This window comes from Carya illinoinensis, chromosome 5 (genome assembly GCF_018687715.1).
Source record: "Carya illinoinensis cultivar Pawnee chromosome 5, C.illinoinensisPawnee_v1, whole genome shotgun sequence".
NCBI lineage: Eukaryota > Viridiplantae > Streptophyta > Magnoliopsida > Fagales > Juglandaceae > Carya > Carya illinoinensis.
The window spans coordinates 37,955,586-37,975,264 of record NC_056756.1 but is presented as its reverse complement, the minus strand read 5'-3'; the positions used below and the strand labels follow the sequence as shown (position 1 = coordinate 37,975,264).

Genomic DNA, 19,679 nt, shown 5'->3' with positions numbered 1-19,679 from the left:
TTAATTTCAATCTTTCGACTTTTTCATTTATTCATTATCTAATCATTACAACTTTTCCAAACTTTCAAATAAAACACAAAAACAATTCAACTTTTTCAAATATTCAAATAAAAATAATATTAAGAATTTATATTCTAACCCTCTTTTAACTTTATAATTTTTTATTCAATTTTTTCTTTCTTTTTTTAAAATACCATTAAACATCTTCACTCAAATTATTTACTACTATTCACAAATTATTTCACTATTATTTACATATTTCTCATAACATCTTATCTCATCTATAAAGTCAAACGATGCCTTAATCTAGCACAAAATAGAAGATAAATAATATCAATTTTTATCTATAAAAAAAATTATCCAAATCATTTATAATTGAGTAACGCTAGATAAAATCATGTGTTGTACAAATACTGCACATTCTTTTTGAAAAAGATAGTCTACTACTAAAAAATTAAGAGAAATGATACTTATGATTTTGTGTGCTAGTGCCGCATAATCACTTTAAAAAAATAAATAAACATGAGACCTACATTAAAAAAAATTAATTTTTTAATAATAAGCCTCACTATTTTTCAAAGTGGTTGTACAGCGATTGCACATTTCACAATTGTATGAAGCAGTTCTCAAAATTAATTTTTTTATGAGTTTTATATTTACTCATTTTTTTGAAAAGCGTGCCCAATATTTATAATACTCTATAACTGTAAATATTATTTATCATTATAATGAGATCATTAGTGCCATAAAATTTACATGCAAGCAGTGTTATTAACAGGATTTGACAAAAGAATCGATTGAAAAGGCAATGAATAATATATAAAATATATATAATATATACAAATCTTACTTGAGGGACGAATTTTCACCTTTAAAAAAAAAAAAAAGTGTTATATAAATTATATATACGTTTCGATTGGTTTTCTCTCTATATATATAGAGAAAACTTTAGAGGAATGTGTATTGTGAGAATTCAAAGATAAATCTTACTCGAGGGATGAGTTTTCACGTTAAAAAAAGATAAATCGGTTTTGTATCTTTTGTACTATAAAAGCTCTTAAAAACAAGTAACAAGAATTGTAAAAGCAAATATATGTAGTGGATGTTGTTAAGTATATTTTTAATTAAATTGCATAAATATATGTTTGATAAATGTTATAAAACTCAATTCATAATTTATTTATCTCTTTAATTTAGTCCTCCGGAATTCCAGTTTTTGGATCACTGAGAAAAATAAATATGTATGAATCCCTGTTTTCTAATCCAACCATCCGCAACCAAATGTACATGATATATATACAAATCTCAAAACTACACAAATCTACCTCTATATTTACCAATCAAGTCTTGAGCTAGGAATACATGGGGAATGCGGGCTATCGTAGACCCCTCCCGTCCTCGTTCTTTCTTGCACCATTCTCCCAAATCAGGACATCCCTCGATCCGAAGCACCAGGAGTGAGGGAGGCAGGCAGTTTGTTGGAAATGACGTTAACTTTTTACAATCCCTAATATCAAGTTTTCGGAGTGAGGGAGGTAGGCCCTTCTTTGGTAAGGACGCGAGTTTTTCGCAATTGCTGATACACAGATATTCAAGTGATGTGAGGTTTCGAAAGCCCTCGGGAGACAAGTATTCCAGATTTGGAAAGTCAAAGATGTGCAAATCGGTTAGAGAAGTAGGCAGATTCATCTCTTGAAAGGACACCAGGTGCGAAGTTCCATCGCAAATTCGAAGAACTCTGAGAGAGGCAATCCTGTGCAACCCCCACTCAAACAAGCCCTGAGCGATACTGCTATCATAGATCGAAAGAGATGTTAGGTTGGTGGGAAAACCTTCTTCTGGAAAGCATACAAGTGCTCTTGCACATTTCGTCATCCTCAAAACTTGAAGAGAGGTGCAAGTGTGTATGCTGCGATTGACCACCGCTTGCATTTTCTCGCAGCTGTCAACACGAAGCCTTGTCAGGTTGGCAGGGAGCAACTCACCGTCCGGTAAGAAATCGAGACTTGGACAATTCCAAATTTGAATATCGCTTAGATGGCTGAGACTGTGTATACCGGTGGGTAAGGATTTAAGGTTTCGACACTCAAAAATGCTAAGAGATTTAAGCAATGAATTATGATGTAATTCCTTCGCTATTGACTCTAGCTCTGTACATGAATCAATCTCTAATGTTTGAAGTGTTGTTGGTAATTCACCGCTTGATATTAGGGATTTGAGGGATGGACAGTCGGAAATGCTCAAATCCTGAAGATCATGAGATCTGGTGTTGTCACCGCTGTTGCCGCAGCTGTTGGCCGTGTTATCCTCCTCTACCAAAATCTGAATATTTTTGCAATCCCGTATACGTAGTTCCTTTAGAGTTGGAGGCAGCTGGCCTTTAGCTACCAACGAAACTAGTTTTGGACAATCAGAAACCTGCAGATAACGAAGACTTGGGAGATGCGGAAATGATCCCACCGCATTTGACCACAAATGCGTCAGTTCCTTCAATCCATAAACCATTAACTTTTGTACATTTGCCAGCCCACCCATTGTAATTAACACTTTCATTTGAGACTCAAATTCTGAAATTGTTGAAAGATGCATCAAATTCAGCGAGCTAAAATCAACTTCTGATCTTCCGCACACCACCCCTTCTGATCCCCCAAATTTTATTTTGCATCGATCTGGAAAGCTTGCAACTGAGACCACTAAGTTCCGACAACATCCATCTATCTCAACATTTTCAAGTGAAGGAAGGTGGTTTGGTATATTTCCCGACAGCTTGGGACAATTTTTAATAGAGAGCTCACGTAAATTTGAGAATGCTTCACAAGGACTCCAGTTCTCCCACTCCACCATATTCTTGAAATTTAGAGTCTCCAAGGATCTAAAAGGTTGTGATGAGCCATCCCCACAAACTTCAGGACCCATACTCTTCATGCTAGCCATACCTGCGATCGAAAGGACTCTGAGTGATGGAAGTTTCCCCAATGGGGGCAATGATGTGCACTTTTTACAATTTTTAATAGTTAAGAACACCAGATTAGGAAGGGAAGGGCAGTTTAACCATGTCGGAAAATCTGTACCCCCATAGCATCTGATAGTCAGTTCTTTCAAAACTTTGTGAGGCTGTAGCAAGTTAAGAAACTCCTTTTCACTTGTTCTGTCCTTTGAGTCATCAATGTCTTCACTCCATCCCAATGACAACCCATCAAGGTTCGGCTTACCACTTAAATTCATGCCCCTTGCATCCTCTGGCTCAATCACGTTCTCCAATTTTGAAATGCAGAGTGTACCTCGAAGATGCGACAAAGATCCTAGCTCCTTCAACCCTGAGCAACAATCTTTTCCCACAATGAAATCAGACAACGTTCGAAGACAAGTTAATTTGCCTATATGCGGAGGCATTGCTTTTAGTGATATAGTTCCTAAAATATTGAGGTGACGTAAGTTGACCAGGTTCCCAAATGTTGAAGGTAGTTTCTCTAGCTGTAGGCATCGTTCTAACAACAATGTTTGTAAATTGTAAAGAGCGGTTGTTGATTCAGGCAAGCTGGTGATGCAAGTGTGAGACAGGTCAAGATACCGTAGATGCATGAGATCACCAATTGAATTCGATATCTTGATTATACAGTAACCGTTCAATGAGAGCACCCTCAAGCATCGTAATTTTGGCAACAATTCCAGATAAATAAAAAAAAGGTGTTCTATAAATTATATATAGACGTTTCGATCGGTTTTGTATCTTTTGTACTATAAAAGCTCTTAAAAACAAGTAACAAGAATTGTAAAAGCAAATATATGTAGTGGATGTTGTTAAGTATATTTTTAATTAAATTGCATAAATATATGTTTGATAAATGTTATAAAACTCAATTCATAATTTATTTATCTCTTTAATTTAGTCCTCCGGAATTCCAGTTTTTGGATCACTGAGAAAAATAAATATGTATGAATCCCTGTTTTCTAATCCAACCATCCGCAACCGAATTTTCAAATGTACATATATATATACAAATCTCAAAACTACGTACAGAAATATACACACTCTATTTACCAATCAAGTCTTAAGCTACACATATACATAATCTAATCTAACGCAAGGGATGCGGGCCATCGTAGACCCCTCCCGTCCTCGTTCTTTCTTGCACCATTCTACCAACAAAGGACAATGGCAGATAAAAAGGTCCAGGAGTGAGGGAGGCAGGCAGTTCATTGGAAACGTTAACTTTTTACAACCTCTAATGCAAAGTTTTCGGAGTGAGGGAGGTAGGACCTTCTTTGGTAAGGACGCGAGTTTTTTGCAATAGGTGATTGACAGGACTTCAAGTGATGTGAGGTTTCGAAAGTCCTCGGGAGACAAGTATTCCAGATTCGGAAAGTCAACGATTGTCAAATTGATTAGAGAAGTAGGCAGCTTCATCTCTTGAAAGGACACCAGGTGCGAAGTTCCATCGCAAATTCGAAGATGTTTGAGAGAGGTAATCCTGTGCAACCCCCACTCAAACCAGCCCTGAGCGATACTGCTACCATGGATCCAAAGAGATGTTAGGTTGGTGGTAAAACCTTCTTCTGGAAAGCATACAAGTGCTCTTGGACATTTCCCCATCCTCAAATCTTGAAGAGAGGTGCAAGTGTGTATGCGATTGACCACGGCCTGCATTTTCTCGCAGCTGTCAAGATCAAGACTTGTCAGGTTGGCAGGGAGCAACTCACCGTCCGGTAAGAAATCGAGACTTGGACAACCCCGAATTTGAATATCGCTTAGATGGCTGAGACTGTGTATACCGGTGGGTAAGGATTTAAGGTTTCCGCAATAAGAAATGGTAATGGATTTAAGCAATGAATTATGATGTAATTCCTTCGCTATTGACTCTAGCTCTGGACATGACGTAATCCATAATGTTTGAAGTGTTGTTGCTAATTCACCACTTGATATTAGGGATTTGAGGGATGGACAGTTGGAAATGCTCAAATCCTGAAGATCATGAGATCCGGTGTTGTCACCGTTGCTGCCGAAGCTGTTGGCCGTGTCATCCTCCTCCTCTACCAAAATCTGAATATTTTTGCAATCCCGAATATGTAGTTCCTTTAGAGTTGGAGGCAGCTGGCCTTTAGCTACCAACGAAACTAGTTTTGGACAATCAGAAACCATCAGATAACGAAGACTTGGGAGATGCAGAAATTATCCCCCCGCATTTGACCACAAATGCGTCAGTTCCCTGCATCCTATAACAATTAATTTTTGTACATTTGCTAGCCCACCCATTGTAATTAACACCTTCATTTGAGACTCAAATTATGAAATTGTTGAAAGGTGCTTCAAATTCAGCGAGCTAAAATCAACTTCTCTTCCGCACACCACCCCTTCTGATCCCTCAAATTTTATTTTGCATCGATCTGGAAAGCTCGAAATTGAGACCATTAACTTCCGACAACATCCATCTATCTCAACATTTTCAAGTGAAGGAAGGTGGTTTGGTAAATTTCCCGACAGCTTGGGACAATTTTTAATAGAGAGCTCACGTAAGTTTGAGAATGCTTCACAAGGACTCCAGTTCTCCCACTCCACCATATTCTTGAAATTTAGAGTCTCCAAGGATCTAAAAGGTTGTGACAAACCATCCCCACAAACTTCAGGACCCATACTCTTCATGCTAGCCATACCTGCGATCGAAAGGACTCTGAGTGATGGAAGTTTCCCCAATGGGGGCAATGATATGCACTTTTTACAATTTTCAATAGTCAAGAATACCAGATTAGGAAGGGAAGGGCAGTTTAACCATGTCGGAAATTCTGTACCCCCATAGCATCTGATAGTCGGTTCTTTCAAAACTTTGTGAGGCTGTAGCATGTTAAGAAACTCCTTTTCACTTGTTCTGTCCTTTGAGTCATCTACGTCTTCACTCCATCCCAATGACAACCCATCAAGGTTCGGCTTACCACTTAAATTCATGTCCCTTGCATCCTCTGGCACAATCACGTTCTCCAATTTTGAAATGGAGAGTGTCCCTCGAAGACAGGACAAAGACCCTAGCTCCTTCAAACCCGAGCAACAATCTTCTCCCACAATGAAATCAGACAACGTTCGAAGATAAGTTAATTTGCCTATATGCAGAGGCATTGCTTTTAGTGATATTGCTTGTAAAATATTGAGGTGACGTAAGTTGACCAGGTTCCCAAATGTTGAAGGTAGTTTCTCTAGCTGTAGGCATCGTTCTAACAACAATGTTTGTAAATTGTAAAGAGCGGTTGTTGATTCAGGCAAGCTGGTGATGCAAGTGTGAGACAGGTCAAGATACCGTAGATGCATGAGATCACCAATTGAATTCGATATCTTGGTTATACAGTAACCGTTCAATGAGAGCACCCTCAAGCATCGTAATTTTGGCAACAATTCCAGAGAAACATAACCGGTCAAATAAGACCCCCCAGGATATGGCAGCATTAGAGGTAAGAAGGTACGTAAACATGTGAGTTCAGAAAAGGCCTCAAACTTTTTAAAGCCATCATGAAAGTAACCCAGATAAGTCAAATGGCGAGCCTTTTTAAAAATACTCCCTTGTTTACTACCCTCAACTCTATCTTCCATTCTAAAGCATGTATTTCCTGCAACAGATTTAGCCAAGTCATTGATGAGGTCATGCATCACAAATCCAGATTTTTTGTCGTTGGATTGTTGGAAAAATGACCTTGCCAACAAATCCCGAAAATACTTTGAACCCAAATCTTCCATTTCCTTTTCTTTTTGTTGTGGTTGAATCCAGCCTTCTGCCATCCATAATAGAACCACCTCCTTCTCCTTAAATTCATAATCTTTAGGGAGTATAGAACAGTAAGCAAAGCATCTCTTCAAATGGGATGGGAGATGGTAGTAACTCAACATAAGAGCTGGAACGATTTCCTCGCCACCTATTTTCCATATCTCGCTATTCAATATTTCCTCCCAGGCATCACGGTCCTGTTTTGAACGTAAGAGGCTTCCAAGTATTTTTGCCGCCAAAGGCAAGCCTTTACATTTTCGAACGATTTCCTCACCAATATCTTTGAGGTGTGCGTGTGAAGAAAAGTCTTTTGTCCCCAAGGCATGTTGGGTAAATATGGACACAGAAGCGTCAGTTGACAACAAATGCAGCTCGTGAGCTTCAGTGGTACCTGTCCTCCTCGAAACTTCTCGATGGCGAGTTGTGATAATAACTACACTTCCTGGAGCGCCTGCTTTGAAAGGAGCAAGTAAGATTGTCCAATCATTATAATTCTCATTCCAAAGATCATCCAGAATGACTAGAAATTTCTTCCCTTTTAGGGCCTCACTTAATTTGATTTGCAACAAATTCAAATCATTATCATCATTGCTTTCGCGGCTAAGAGATTTTAAAATTGCTTTCGTGACCCTAATAGCATCGAAATCTTCAGAAACGCAAGTCCAAGCTCTAAGCTTAAACAAACTTTTGACGACTTCATCATTGTATACAAACTGGGCAAGGGTTGTCTTTCCAATACCCCCCATACCAACTATAGGGATCACAGAGACTTGATCGTTTGATCCTTGACTCAGCAATGAATCAAGTAAAGCCTTTTTATCTCCTTCCCTGCCGTAAACGACTTCATTCACTATAGAAGTTGGGGCTAGTGGCCCTCTTATTCCATTTGGCCTCCTGTCTACAAGTTCTTTCAATTGAGTTCACCTTTTCGTGCCACTAGATCTTTAAATCGAGTAGTGATGTCCTTGATATTTGACTCCAGCCTACTTCTTAAACCACTAAAATAAGCAGGGATGAGATTCCGTACCTTACTAGTCGTTGCCTGATTTTTACCCTTTAATTTGCGTCGCCAAGCTTGTGTGGCAAACTCATCGAGTATGTCCTCCACATCGTAGGCCAAGTCTTTGAGATCCTCCAGCCACTCTTTTACTGCCGTATTCTCAGAATGTAATTTCCTCTCCTCTGCATCATCAAGCACCTTTTGAATCGTTGACAACGTCTTGCTCCACTTGTCCAGCTTTTTTTCAAGTCCCTCTCGGCGTGCAAAGGCCAGCAACTCGGGTGAAGCCAATCGGTCAAATAACACTTGAAGGAACGCAGCAAGAAAGAGCTCTCCAAACGCCATTGTTTCTCAGGAGAAAGGAATGAATCAGGAAACGATGCAAAAGATTAACCAGAGAGTCGAAAGAAGTAACTGGATGCGTCTGGAAGAAAGCTATACGAGCGCTCTCCACAAGTCAACAACAAGAAGTCTTCATTGGTTGTTGGGTATTGTTTCGGAGAAGGTGGGTTGTAATTCCTATGTGGGAATCCGTTGCCAGCTCTCTTCCTCGCAAGTTCTATGGTAAGAAACAAAAGAGAAAAACAAAAGGATAATAGTAATCAGAGCTGCTAGGGACAACCGTCCCATGTCCCCGCCGCGGCCTCGTGGCTGACGTGACAATTGCCAGTCAGCTCATAATATTATTAAAAAAAAAAAAAAAACCTTAAAAGAAGAAACAAACTGCGGAAGGAGGGAAAAGAAACTTTGCAGAGTGAAATGATATATATCTTGGGAGAGATGAACTTTGCAGAAACCCTTTCTCATTATTTTCCTTTTTTTTTTTTTTTTTCTATTGTCATAAACCCACTAAAAAAAGTCTCCCTGGATCTTTAAAACATTAAGAAGATCAGAGAAGAAGCACACCTGATGGCGATTATCAGCTAAAGACTCCCAGATTCTGCAAGCGAAATGTTATTGTTACGATGCGAAGAACACATGGAACTCCTTGGTATTCGAGTTTTCTCCCTATTTTTCCTTTTGTTTTAAGAGTTATTAGTTAATAGCTAAACATTATAAAACTTGAAGAGGAAACATGAACGAAGCTTGGAAGGGGGGTATAAAATATAAACGGAGGCAGCCCGCTGCCAGATACAGAGAAAGAGGGAGAAGCTAAAAGGTCAGGGTAATGGGTAACACTAAAAAGGAAGGTGGAAAGCCTCCGCCATTACAGCAAGAGGAGAATGGGCAGCTTGCCGAGAAGTGACTTAACGTAAAAGTTGCTCTGCTTTTTACCAGTAAAAACAGAGTTAATTGGTCATGTTCTGTCTTTCCGTGGAGGAGCAGTTGGCATGAAGATCAATGGTGGATGGTTGATTCCAGACGGTGGTCCATGGCGTCAGCTTCCGTGCGTGATGGTGGCGTTGGCTTCGCCTGCGGCTGAGGAATGAAAACGTGGAGGCTGCTGGAAAGTTGGCAAGCTCTCGGTGGTTGACGTGAGGCTGGACAGCGAGGTAGGTGTGTTGCGACAAGCAACGGATAAAAAATTATAGGAGAGGAACGAGAGAATAGAGAGAGATTTTGAACAAAAAGAAAACGAGTTTTCTTTTCATGCCACGTACGCCCGAGGCCGCAACGAGGATATCTTGCGGTTGCGTATAGACTTTTCCTATCACCCATTATCTTCTTTCCACTGCTTTTCTACTTTTCTTTTAGTCTTTTATGCTTTTTACTCTTTTCCTCCCTAGGAAATGAGCAAGTAGGAAAAATAGAAGAAAATGAGTGCTCCTTGAAAGCATGCGCATCCGGTGCCCTTATCAACAAATTCTCTAAATTTATTTTATTATTATTATTATTATTTTTTGTTGAAAAAAACCGTTCTCCGTCCGATTGCTGAAGCGTCGGCGTCCGGATGCATATATCATCAAATTTTTAAAATTTTGATTTTTTATTTTTTGACAAAAACCGTTTTCCATGATCTAGGATTTAAAAACTATTATTCATTCCTAAATAATTTTTTATAAATATTTTAGGATTTATAAAGATGCCGCCAAAAAATTAAATTAATCTTCTAATTATCTACATTTTCTATCACTCATATTTATTATCGTTAAAATTTGAAAAAAATAATCACCATTGACATATCCAATTTTTATTGATCATTTGTGATAACATGATTGTTTTTAAACATTATTGTAACGAAAGCATTGATTTTTAAAAATATTATCATTTACAGAGATATGTAGTATAAAATATTTCATTACAAATGAAAAATAAAAAATATGAGCGCAATAAATAATTAAATAATTTTGAAAATGTGAAAAAAAAAGTTAAAAAGTTTTCTTCGCTCTTTACCCTAAAGAAAAATAACTAAATAGTTAAAAATGTATAAATAAATGAGTATAAAAAAATAAAGAAAAATTATTTTAATATAATAGAAAAAAAAATAAAGAGTGAGATAGAGGTTTGAAATATGAATAAAATTTTTAAAAAAATTTAGAAAAAATATTACTAATTAGAAAAAACCTTTCTCGGACTCCCGAAGTGCACAATGACGTAAAATATCATTAATATATATATATTTTGCTGAACATTACACGTGGAACACCAACAAACTCAATCAAATTCAACATGTCCACCAGCATCAGAGGAAAATGTCCAAATCAATTAAACACAATCTTGAAAGTACATATTGTAAAAGTATATATATTTTTTTATAATAATAAATGTCTATTTTATTATTATATAGAAATGAATAGTAAATTTTTCATTCTATTTATCTTATCCGTATGTATTATAGTCTCTTTTTTAACTCTCATGTTATACTTTTGTATCCATATAAAAATAAATATTTTAGTTTTTTACTGCAACTATATCATATAGTCGGCATCTTTACATTTTTTTTTTTTTTCTTTCATCTTTTTACTTTCCTGATTTCATATCTTTCCAGGGCGTCCTTTCATATTGCTTTTTGCATTGGAAGTAGGGCTGTAAAATGGTCGGTCCGGATCGAAAAAACCGACTGGACCGAAAAATATAGTGTTAGGGTTCGGTCCATGATTCCTTGGACCGAATTAGTTCGGTCCGGTCCACGGTCCATGATTCCACGGACCGAAGTGGATCGGATCGACAGAATTAAAAAAATATATTTTTATTTTATATATATTATTTTATATAATTAATTATGTAATTTTCATCTAATCTATTCCCATTTATAATATAAAATTTTAAATATAATTACAAAATAATATTCTATTAATTAAGTAGTGTATATTATCAATTAATTATAACCAATTCACCATTAACTAATTACTAACATCTACATCTATATTTAATTAAAGTTATTAAATAAACGTTTTGTAAAATACCTAAATTGTAAGTAAATATAAAACAATTGGTAAATTATAAATTAACTAACCTAATACCAATTTTCCGTTATGTATATATGTATATATATATTATAATTTATATATAAATATAATTTAGAATTTAGAATATGTATTATGTATGTATATATAATTTATAATATGTATCATTGACCATATAAAATTTCTTTTTAATGAGTTAGTTACATAATCTATATTAATAATTTACTTAATTTTAATTTAGTAATTTAAATAAAATGTTTAATTGATTTATTTAGAAAAAAAAAAGAATAAAAAAGAATAATTGGATCGGACCGAATGGACCGACCGAATGAGACCGGACCGAACGGACCGACTAGATATTTGCTCCGGTTCGGTCTGAAAAAAATGATAGACCGAAAAAATGATGGACTGAATCGGACCGGACCAAACCCGACCGAACCAGACCGTTTTCACCCCTAATTGGAAGACTATTCGTCTCTGAACTCATAATCAGCGTGGCATGGGCATCTACACTTTTTTTATAATTTAATAACAAAAGTCATATTAATTATACAGACATTTATACAGACTAGGTAAAAGTAACGTGCAATGCATGTTTGCTTAATTTATATTTAATTTTTTTTGTTAAGAATTAATTTTTTATTAATAAAGATGTAATATTTTTAGTTAATTAAATAACTAACGATATAATGTTTATATAATTAATAAATAATTACACGTTGTGATATATTATAAAAGAAAAACATTAATAGAATCTATAGTATGGTCCTATAAATAAACATTGCCCATAGTTTTATGAAAGTTGTTTGAAATAATTTTAATTCTATGATGACAATCCAACATTTTCCTCATCTTGCACTGCTTCAATAGAGAGGACATTAAAATGCCTATATTTTTTCTCTTTCAGTTTCTCTAGATCTACATAAACTTGAATCTTCCAATTTTTTTTTTTATAATTTTACCGCAACGCTTTTAACATATGGTCAATATTCCTACAAATAAATATTGAATAGCAGATTAATCTTTCATATATTCAACGTATAAAGTAAGAAGATAACAAAATATGAATAAACTATAATATAACTATTGATTAAAAGAAAAACCCAACAAATCATAAACCTGAGAATTTCAAATTTTTTAAGTTTAGCTTCTAGAGAACCAAACGCAACATTATGATTTTCTTTCTGTCATAGCTATAATAATACATCAACGAAACCAACCAATGTTTATGAAATCAATCCTAAACTTTTCGTTGAATGAAAACATTTTCCTCTGAAATAGTAATCCAAGATAAACTAAGTAATTTGTAAACAGAATGAACCTATCTCATATGAGAACAAATTGTTCCCTAATGCTTATATATAAAAAGTGGCTATGAAACATATTTTTGTTGTTTTAACAGAAGTTTGTTGTTTTACCGTTAGTTTCAATGTTCCCGTTAAAGTTAACTCCGTTTACTAAATCTGCCTAAATTCATTTCCAAATTTTTAATGATTTGTTTGAAAGCATATGTGTTTGAATGATGTCTGGAAAGAAAATGAGATGATATGAGATTAGATAAGATATGTTTCCAAACATCCTTTAGGTGCTATTTGAATAGTGAGTTAAGATTAAATGAGTTGAAATAAAAATTGAAAGTTAAATAAAATATTGTTAAAATATTATTTTTTTAATATTATTATTATTTTAGAATTTGAAAAAATTAAATTATTTATTATATTTTATGTAAAAATTTGATAAAGTTGTAATTATGAGATAAAATATTTTTACTATAACCTAAAGATGCTTAAGGATATTTATAGGTTCTTTTTCTTGTACAACGACGTTAGCCCACATGGCTCACTTTGTATTCTTTTTATTTTTATTTTTTTAAGCAAGTATTCATTTAATATAAAGAAACATAAGGTACTTGTTTCTTTATATTCTACTTTTTATTCATAAATTTATTGTTTTAAACAATAAAAAATAATTTGATAATTAATGAAAAACATTTGATCAACTTATACCAGATAAATGGGATAATAGTATACAATTTAACTTGCTTTAAATAAAAATTATTTTTATAAAATAATTTATAAAATTAATATCATTTTACAAAAATATCTTCAATATAAAAATATTGCTTAAAAATATACACGTGCATCATTACTCTGCTGAAAAAGTATTGAAATATTGCATCCAAGCCATCCATTCACACAGGTATTGAAGAGTGTCTTACAGGCAGTGCGAGAGACGAAACGGTTGAAAAGCTTATAAACACATCCTCCTTTTTTGCTCTTCGACCAACCGATGGACATGTTGCTAATAATAAGATAATAAATGAATTCAATAAACGGAGTTAACTTTTAACGGAAGCAGTCAAATTAACAGTAAAATAACAAATTTCTATTAAAACAATAAAAATATGTTACATAGCCACTTTTTATATATAGAAGATACAGTATTAATATTGTTTAAAAAATAATTAAAATCAGTTTCTTTTAACCAATAATTATTTGATTTAATGGGAGAGCCCGTCTTCTAATCTTTTGCAAGTCAGGGTGGCAGAAAATTTGTTGAATGTCAATAAAATATTTTATAAATCGTAGTCAAATAGTATAAATTAAGATGTTTTATTAAATTTTTATAAATAATTTTACTTAAAATGATTTATTGAATTTGAAAAATTAATAAATATGATATGTGAAATAATAAATTTTTGTTATTATAAAACACATTTAAAAATTTTCTAAAATTATATAAATATAAAAATTTTCTCTTTTATATTTACTTTTTACAATGGCGTTTCTAATTTTTATAAATGGTAATACTAACGTTACTCTCGCCTACATTTGAGGAGTATAGACTGAGATGTTTTAGAAATAATTTTTACTTTATCTCATTTTATTTTTTTATAAAATATAATTTAAATATAAGCATAAATATTTTTCTATTAATCATTATAATTTTTTAAAACTTTCAAATAAAAAATAAAAAATAAATTATAAATTATAAAATAATATAATAAAAAATATGTTAAAATTAAAACAACAGATCCACTAATTATATTAAATAAAATAATTATTTAATTAAAATATACGAAAATATAACCAAATGAAAATAATTTTATTTTAGCATATATATTATTATGACGTGTATACTACTTTATTTTGGCATGTATATTATTTTATTATTACATTATTTTCTCAGCAAATGGTATATATTGAAAACGGAGCACTGTATATGTATATGCTTTTGTACCAATCATCTAGAATTGAACGTTGCTTGTGAAGGACTGCCCAAACTTCCAATTGGAAGGCACCACGTTGAGAGCTGTGCGAGTTTGTCCATTGCTGGTTTGGACTCTAAACGACAAGCTCTGACCATTAAGATAACTCAGGCTCTGCCAATTGACGCCCCAGTTTCTCGACATGGTTTCCCATTTGTTGGTTTTAGATCCTTTGATCCAAACATTAGAGATATCTCCAGCTCCCCCTACGTTGGATATCAGCACTAGTATCTCTCTATTATAATAAGTGTTTATGGAGTTGTTACAGTATCAACTTTTTGGTGCAACCATCCGTGTGAAACAAAACTAGTAAGTTCTCCCTCTTTCTTTTTCCTTCTCATTAATTGCATCAGTGCAAAAGTCTATCATTTCTCTCATTCTTTTTCCTTCTCATTAATTGCATCAGTGCAAAAGTCTATCATTTCTCTCCTCTCTCTCATTTTTCTCTCTTTATTTCTTTCTCCAGTAGCCTGTTCTCTAGATTTGAAGCAAAATGCCAGGCAGTAATTCTTCTTCAAGGAGCATCATTCAACATTAACAAAAAATGACAGAGAAATAATTTAATAAAATAATGGACAATGGGGTATTGCCAAGTAGAGGTTTTTTTTAATCTTTGTGGACTTGGTGGGTTGGTGGTTGATAGGGTAAAATAATAATAATATATTTAGGAACAGTCTTTACTTACTTTTTAGAAAGAAAAAAGGAATGTAGGAGACCCTAGACCTGTGAATTAGTACTGATTTTTATAAGAATCGAACAAAAAGACATGAATGAGACCCGAGAAGTAGAGTATACCACATAATTTATCAACAAATCTTGTAAGAAGAAGTACCAAGCGGATTCTTGGTCTTCGGTATTATCAGAGGGATTTTAACGTACACGCGGGATGAGTGGACTAGTATTTGATACATAATGATTTTTTTTTTTTTAACTTTCTTATAATGGATCTATATATATATAAGGCCAATGGGGTATTTTTATCTTTGTAGACTTGGTGGGTTGGTGGGGTAATCTTTATCTTTATCTTTGTGGACTTGGTGGGTTGGTAGGATAAAACAATAATAATATATTTAAGAGCAGTCTTTATTTACTTTTTGAAAAGAAAAAAGGAATGTAAGAGCCGCTAGACCTATAAATTAACACTGATTTTTGTTAGAATAGAACAAAGAGAAATAAATAAAGTACGGAAAGTAGAGTATACCATATAATTTATCAACAAATCTTGTAAAATGAAGTACCAAGCGGGTTCTTGGTCTTTGGTATCATCAGAGGGATTTCAACGTGCACGCGGGACGAGTGGACCAATATTTGATACATAATGCTGTTTTTTTTTTTTTTTTTTAACAGTCTTATAATGCATATATATATATATATATATATATATCAATGGGGTATTACCAAGTAGAGGAGGGTTTTTTTTTTTTTTTTTTTTAAATCTTTGTGGACTTGGTGAGTTGGTGGTGGGTGGGGTAAAACAATAATAATATATTTAGGATCAGTCATTGCTTACTTTTTAGAAAGAAAAAATGAATGCATGAGACCCTAAACTTGTGAATTAATACTGATTTTTGTGAGAATTGAGCAAAGTGAAATGAATGGAGCACGGTTAGTAAAGTATACCATATAATTTACCAACAAATCTTATAAGACGAAGTACCAAATGGATTCTTGGTCTTTAGTATCATCAAAGAGATTTCAACGTGCACGTGGGACGAATTATTTAACACATAATGCTTTTTTTTTTTTTTTTTGAACTTTCATTTCATGCATATATATATATAATTAACATATATATTTTCTACACTCGGGACGTTCCCCCGTTACTAGTATATATATATGTATGTAATAAAAAAGAATTTTGTTGTGGCGGCAAACAAAAAAAATAGGCAAGTCATACCGAACGAAGTTTAGGACCAAATTTAGGGGTGAAGTCGGGCAAAATCTCCACGTGGGTTTTTAACATGCATATCTCTGGGCCAACCTGCATTAACTTAAAATTGACCTTATTGCAAATACCTCATGTGCAACCCTGCAGTCAAGTTTGAGGCTTAACCCCAGTCTAAAAGATCGAAATAAATTCAAAATTCAAAAGAGTGGCACATTTAAAAAGCCTAAATAATTAAACAAATAAATAAGAAAGATCAGTGCAGAACAATAATATCTCATCGACTGCATAAACCTAACAATAATGACATAGGGCCAGTATTTCAGGCCAAACCCACCTTTCTAAGGATTGTAACCAAGACTGCCCAGCAACCCACGTGTGTAGAAGAAGATACATCATCTCCACTGTACCACAAAAAAAATTCCCTAGTACCTTCTACTGAACCACTTTTGTTTGTACAGAAACTAGAGATTTTTCTCTTTTTTCTAGAAATTGTTTTAAGATTTTGGAGACAAACTAATACAAGGGCTTTCATAATTTCATTTTTTCATAATACTACTAAGGCACCCGGACAGTACTGCTTGATAAATTTTTTTTCTTTTTTTATTTAATGATTAAAAAAGTGATTTTAAGTGTATTGGTGTATTTTTTTAAAAAAATATTTAAATATATTAAAAATGTGAAAAAAAAATTGAAAAAAAAATAATCGCCACCCAGTGGTAAGACCTAGGCAGCACGATAGTCCTGTCATTTCATTTTTTCCATACCTTCTCGGCAAGTCCAACAACTCCTTGGCGGTCCCAACATCAGCAGCCAGACAAAGATTGCTCTCCTTCTCCACCATCAATTCAAATAGCCTCTTCCCCGTAGGATTCTTGGCTAGCTTGTCCCTCTCTCCAAATCCCAAATCCCTAATAGTAACCGACTTCAGCACCACGACTATCTTATTCTCCTCCAAGAACTTCAGGACCACTCTCTCCATGATTCTCACAATCTCCATCAGTTTAATCATTGCGTAGAACTTAGAGCATTCTCATTGGCTTGATCAAATGAGAAACACGGTCAAAATTTAGATAATTTGTGCAAAAAAGACCCCACACTAGGTTTGGCATATCTAAAATAATTTGAATTTCAGTTATAGTACTTGATCAAAGATAAAAGACCACGGTTAGTTCATCAAATATTAAAATGCTAATTTCTCACTCTAAGCAAACATTAAAATACTAGTTTCTCACTCCAAACAAAAATACTATTTGATTAGTAATTAAGAAATTTAGATAGAATTTTAGATGAGTTTAATTAAATATTTTTTGTTATTAATATTAAATGACATTTGAAAATATGATTTTTAATACTAATTTATTAGAATATAATCATTATTAACATTTAATTGATACAACTACAAAATGTGATAAAAATAAATAAAATAAAAAAATTATTAAATTAATTATATTTTATTATTATATAGAAAGTGAATGGATAATTTAATATAGAAATTGAATTTAAATAGAATAGATAAATGTAAAAAACTATAATATTAGCTAAATTTTGAATATAAATTTGACAAAGCCAACGAGCTCTTAATGCCTTATCCACCAGATTCTCCCTCCCGCCCTGCTCCCGATCGATCAAAACAACGGCATCTTGGACTTTCAGCCCAGCAGCGCATAAGGACTCGACGGTTTGGAGCACGGAGGTGCCGCTGGTGACAAGTTCCTCGATGATGAGGCAGGTTTAGTCCTTAGCGAAGACGCCCTTGATGGACTTGGCGGTGCCGTAGTCCTTGACCTCCTTGCGGCGCATGAGCATGGGAACACGGCGGGAGACTGAGAAGCCGGTGGTGATGGGGAGGGTAGTGTAGGGGATGCCGCAAACAACATCGTAGCTAGTGGAGGGAGGGAGGGAGGAGATGAAGGTTTGGTAGATTTGGGACTGGAGGATTGAGTAGGAGACGATGAGGCGGAGGTCGATGTACACGGGGGAGGAAATGCCGGACTTGAGCTTGAAGTTGCCGAACTACAACGAAGATCTCGTGGAGTTTAAGCACTAGGGACTCCATGTACAAGAACGATGACATATTCCGAATTATCTTTCAGTTTATAGTCTCCGACTCTATTAGTATGTGGGTTTGCAAGGGGTTTCCACTTGAAACCAAAAATTAAAATTAAAAACTGAAAAACAGCGAAAGCCAAAAAACTTGCATATTTTTCTGAATTTTTAGATTTTTTTTTATTTTCCCTTTTTTAATATCTAAATTCTTTATCAGCTACCACTAAAAATCTTTTTTTTTTTTTTTTTTTTTTTTTTTTTTTTTTTTTTTTTATTTTATTCCAGTAACTACCACTCAAAATCTTAATATAGAAATTACTATTTTTTATTAAAATCTAGAGACCATAGTTTTTTAGGGCTCAAATCCATGAACCATTTCTAATCTTTACACAATTTTAATTGGGTTGAACCAAAAACAAAAATTTTATATGATCATGTTATAGTAGTTTTAAACAGTGTGTATGTGACAAAAGAGTGGAACAATTGACTATTGAGAGGGCATATATCATAGAAAGAAATCATAAAGCTATTAATCCTGCAGTAACTCCGAATTTTAATCGTTATTGCCCACAATCTCCTAGTGAATGGCATCCACCTTTAGCCAAAAAGAAGAAAGGCTACCACGCCTACACCCTTTCTAGATCTCTTTGGGGGCAATCATAGTTCATATTATGGAGAATAACAGTGTCGAAAAGGACAATAATTCACCATTTGCAACCCGCTCATTTGGGGACATGGTTAAAACCAACTCAAAGCGTCCTAGGTATTGGGTTTGGATCAATCACTCTGTTTCGAAAAGGACAAGTGGCCATTCATTTCGACAAGGGATGAGGAGTGGCCAACATGCCTCGTGGACATGGTCTCTCACAAGGGCTATCTAGAATTCTTAAGATAAAATTAGTGAATAGAAGATACTGATCTCATTGTCTCTATCATAGTTTATTTTTTTCCTCTTAGATTTTGTGCCCTTCCTCAATTCAATTGCTTTAGCAACTGAAGCTGTTCATACACTGATGTCTGTTCACCCGTGCACGAAAGCAGAAGAAAGGATTAGCATCACCAAACTACCATTCATCTATAAATAGATAACCTTAACAAAAAAGTCGTGTGCCCAACCGGATCCAATTTTCGACCCTATTTGAAATACCCAAACTGTTTCAATAATTTTCGATTTTTGAAAATTTTGACCCGTTTTCTAAATTTGATTGTTCAATTCAGGTAATTAACCAATACCCATACGTATAACCGAAGTTTTATCCAAATTCATTTTTACACATATATTAATTCTCTCTCTCTCTCAACGCCTTCCCTTAATTCTTTGCTTTCACTTTTTAGTTGGTCTCATAGCTGAGCTCTATCTCTCTATGTCTCCTCTCTCTCA

The 19,679-nt window shown here is 34.2% G+C and overlaps 2 protein-coding genes and 1 pseudogene across 2 annotated transcripts; all 3 read right to left on the bottom strand.

Moving 5' to 3' along the window:
* Positions 1–1,311: 1,311 nt before the first annotated feature.
* Positions 1,312–5,140, bottom strand: LOC122310321 (putative disease resistance protein At3g14460). Its single transcript, XM_043124217.1, has 2 exons — positions 4,262–5,140; positions 1,312–3,606 (listed from the first exon to the last, which is right to left on the bottom strand). The coding sequence occupies exons 1-2, from the start codon at positions 5,138–5,140 to the stop codon at positions 1,312–1,314; spliced, it is 3,174 nt and encodes a 1,057-aa protein (XP_042980151.1).
* On the bottom strand, positions 3,854–7,495 carry LOC122308886 (putative disease resistance RPP13-like protein 1). The gene has a single exon (XM_043122162.1). The coding sequence runs from the start codon at positions 7,493–7,495 to the stop codon at positions 5,285–5,287; it is 2,211 nt and encodes a 736-aa protein (XP_042978096.1). The 3' UTR covers positions 3,854–5,284.
* A 9,433-nt stretch (positions 7,496–16,928) lies between these two features.
* On the bottom strand, positions 16,929–18,425 carry LOC122308888 (annotated as a pseudogene).
* Between the last annotated feature and the right edge of the window lie 1,254 nt (positions 18,426–19,679).

Coding starts and splice junctions, on each gene's coding strand:
- LOC122310321 (XM_043124217.1), bottom strand. CDS start 5,140: ATGGTTTCTGATTGTCCAAAACTAGTTTCGTTGGTAGCTAAAGGCCAG. Junction 3,607..4,261: donor TCGCGTCCTTACCAAAGAAG/GTCCTACCTCCC, acceptor TGTATAATCAAG/ATATCGAATTCAATTGGTGA.
- LOC122308886 (XM_043122162.1), bottom strand. CDS start 7,495: ATGGGGGGTATTGGAAAGACAACCCTTGCCCAGTTTGTATACAATGAT.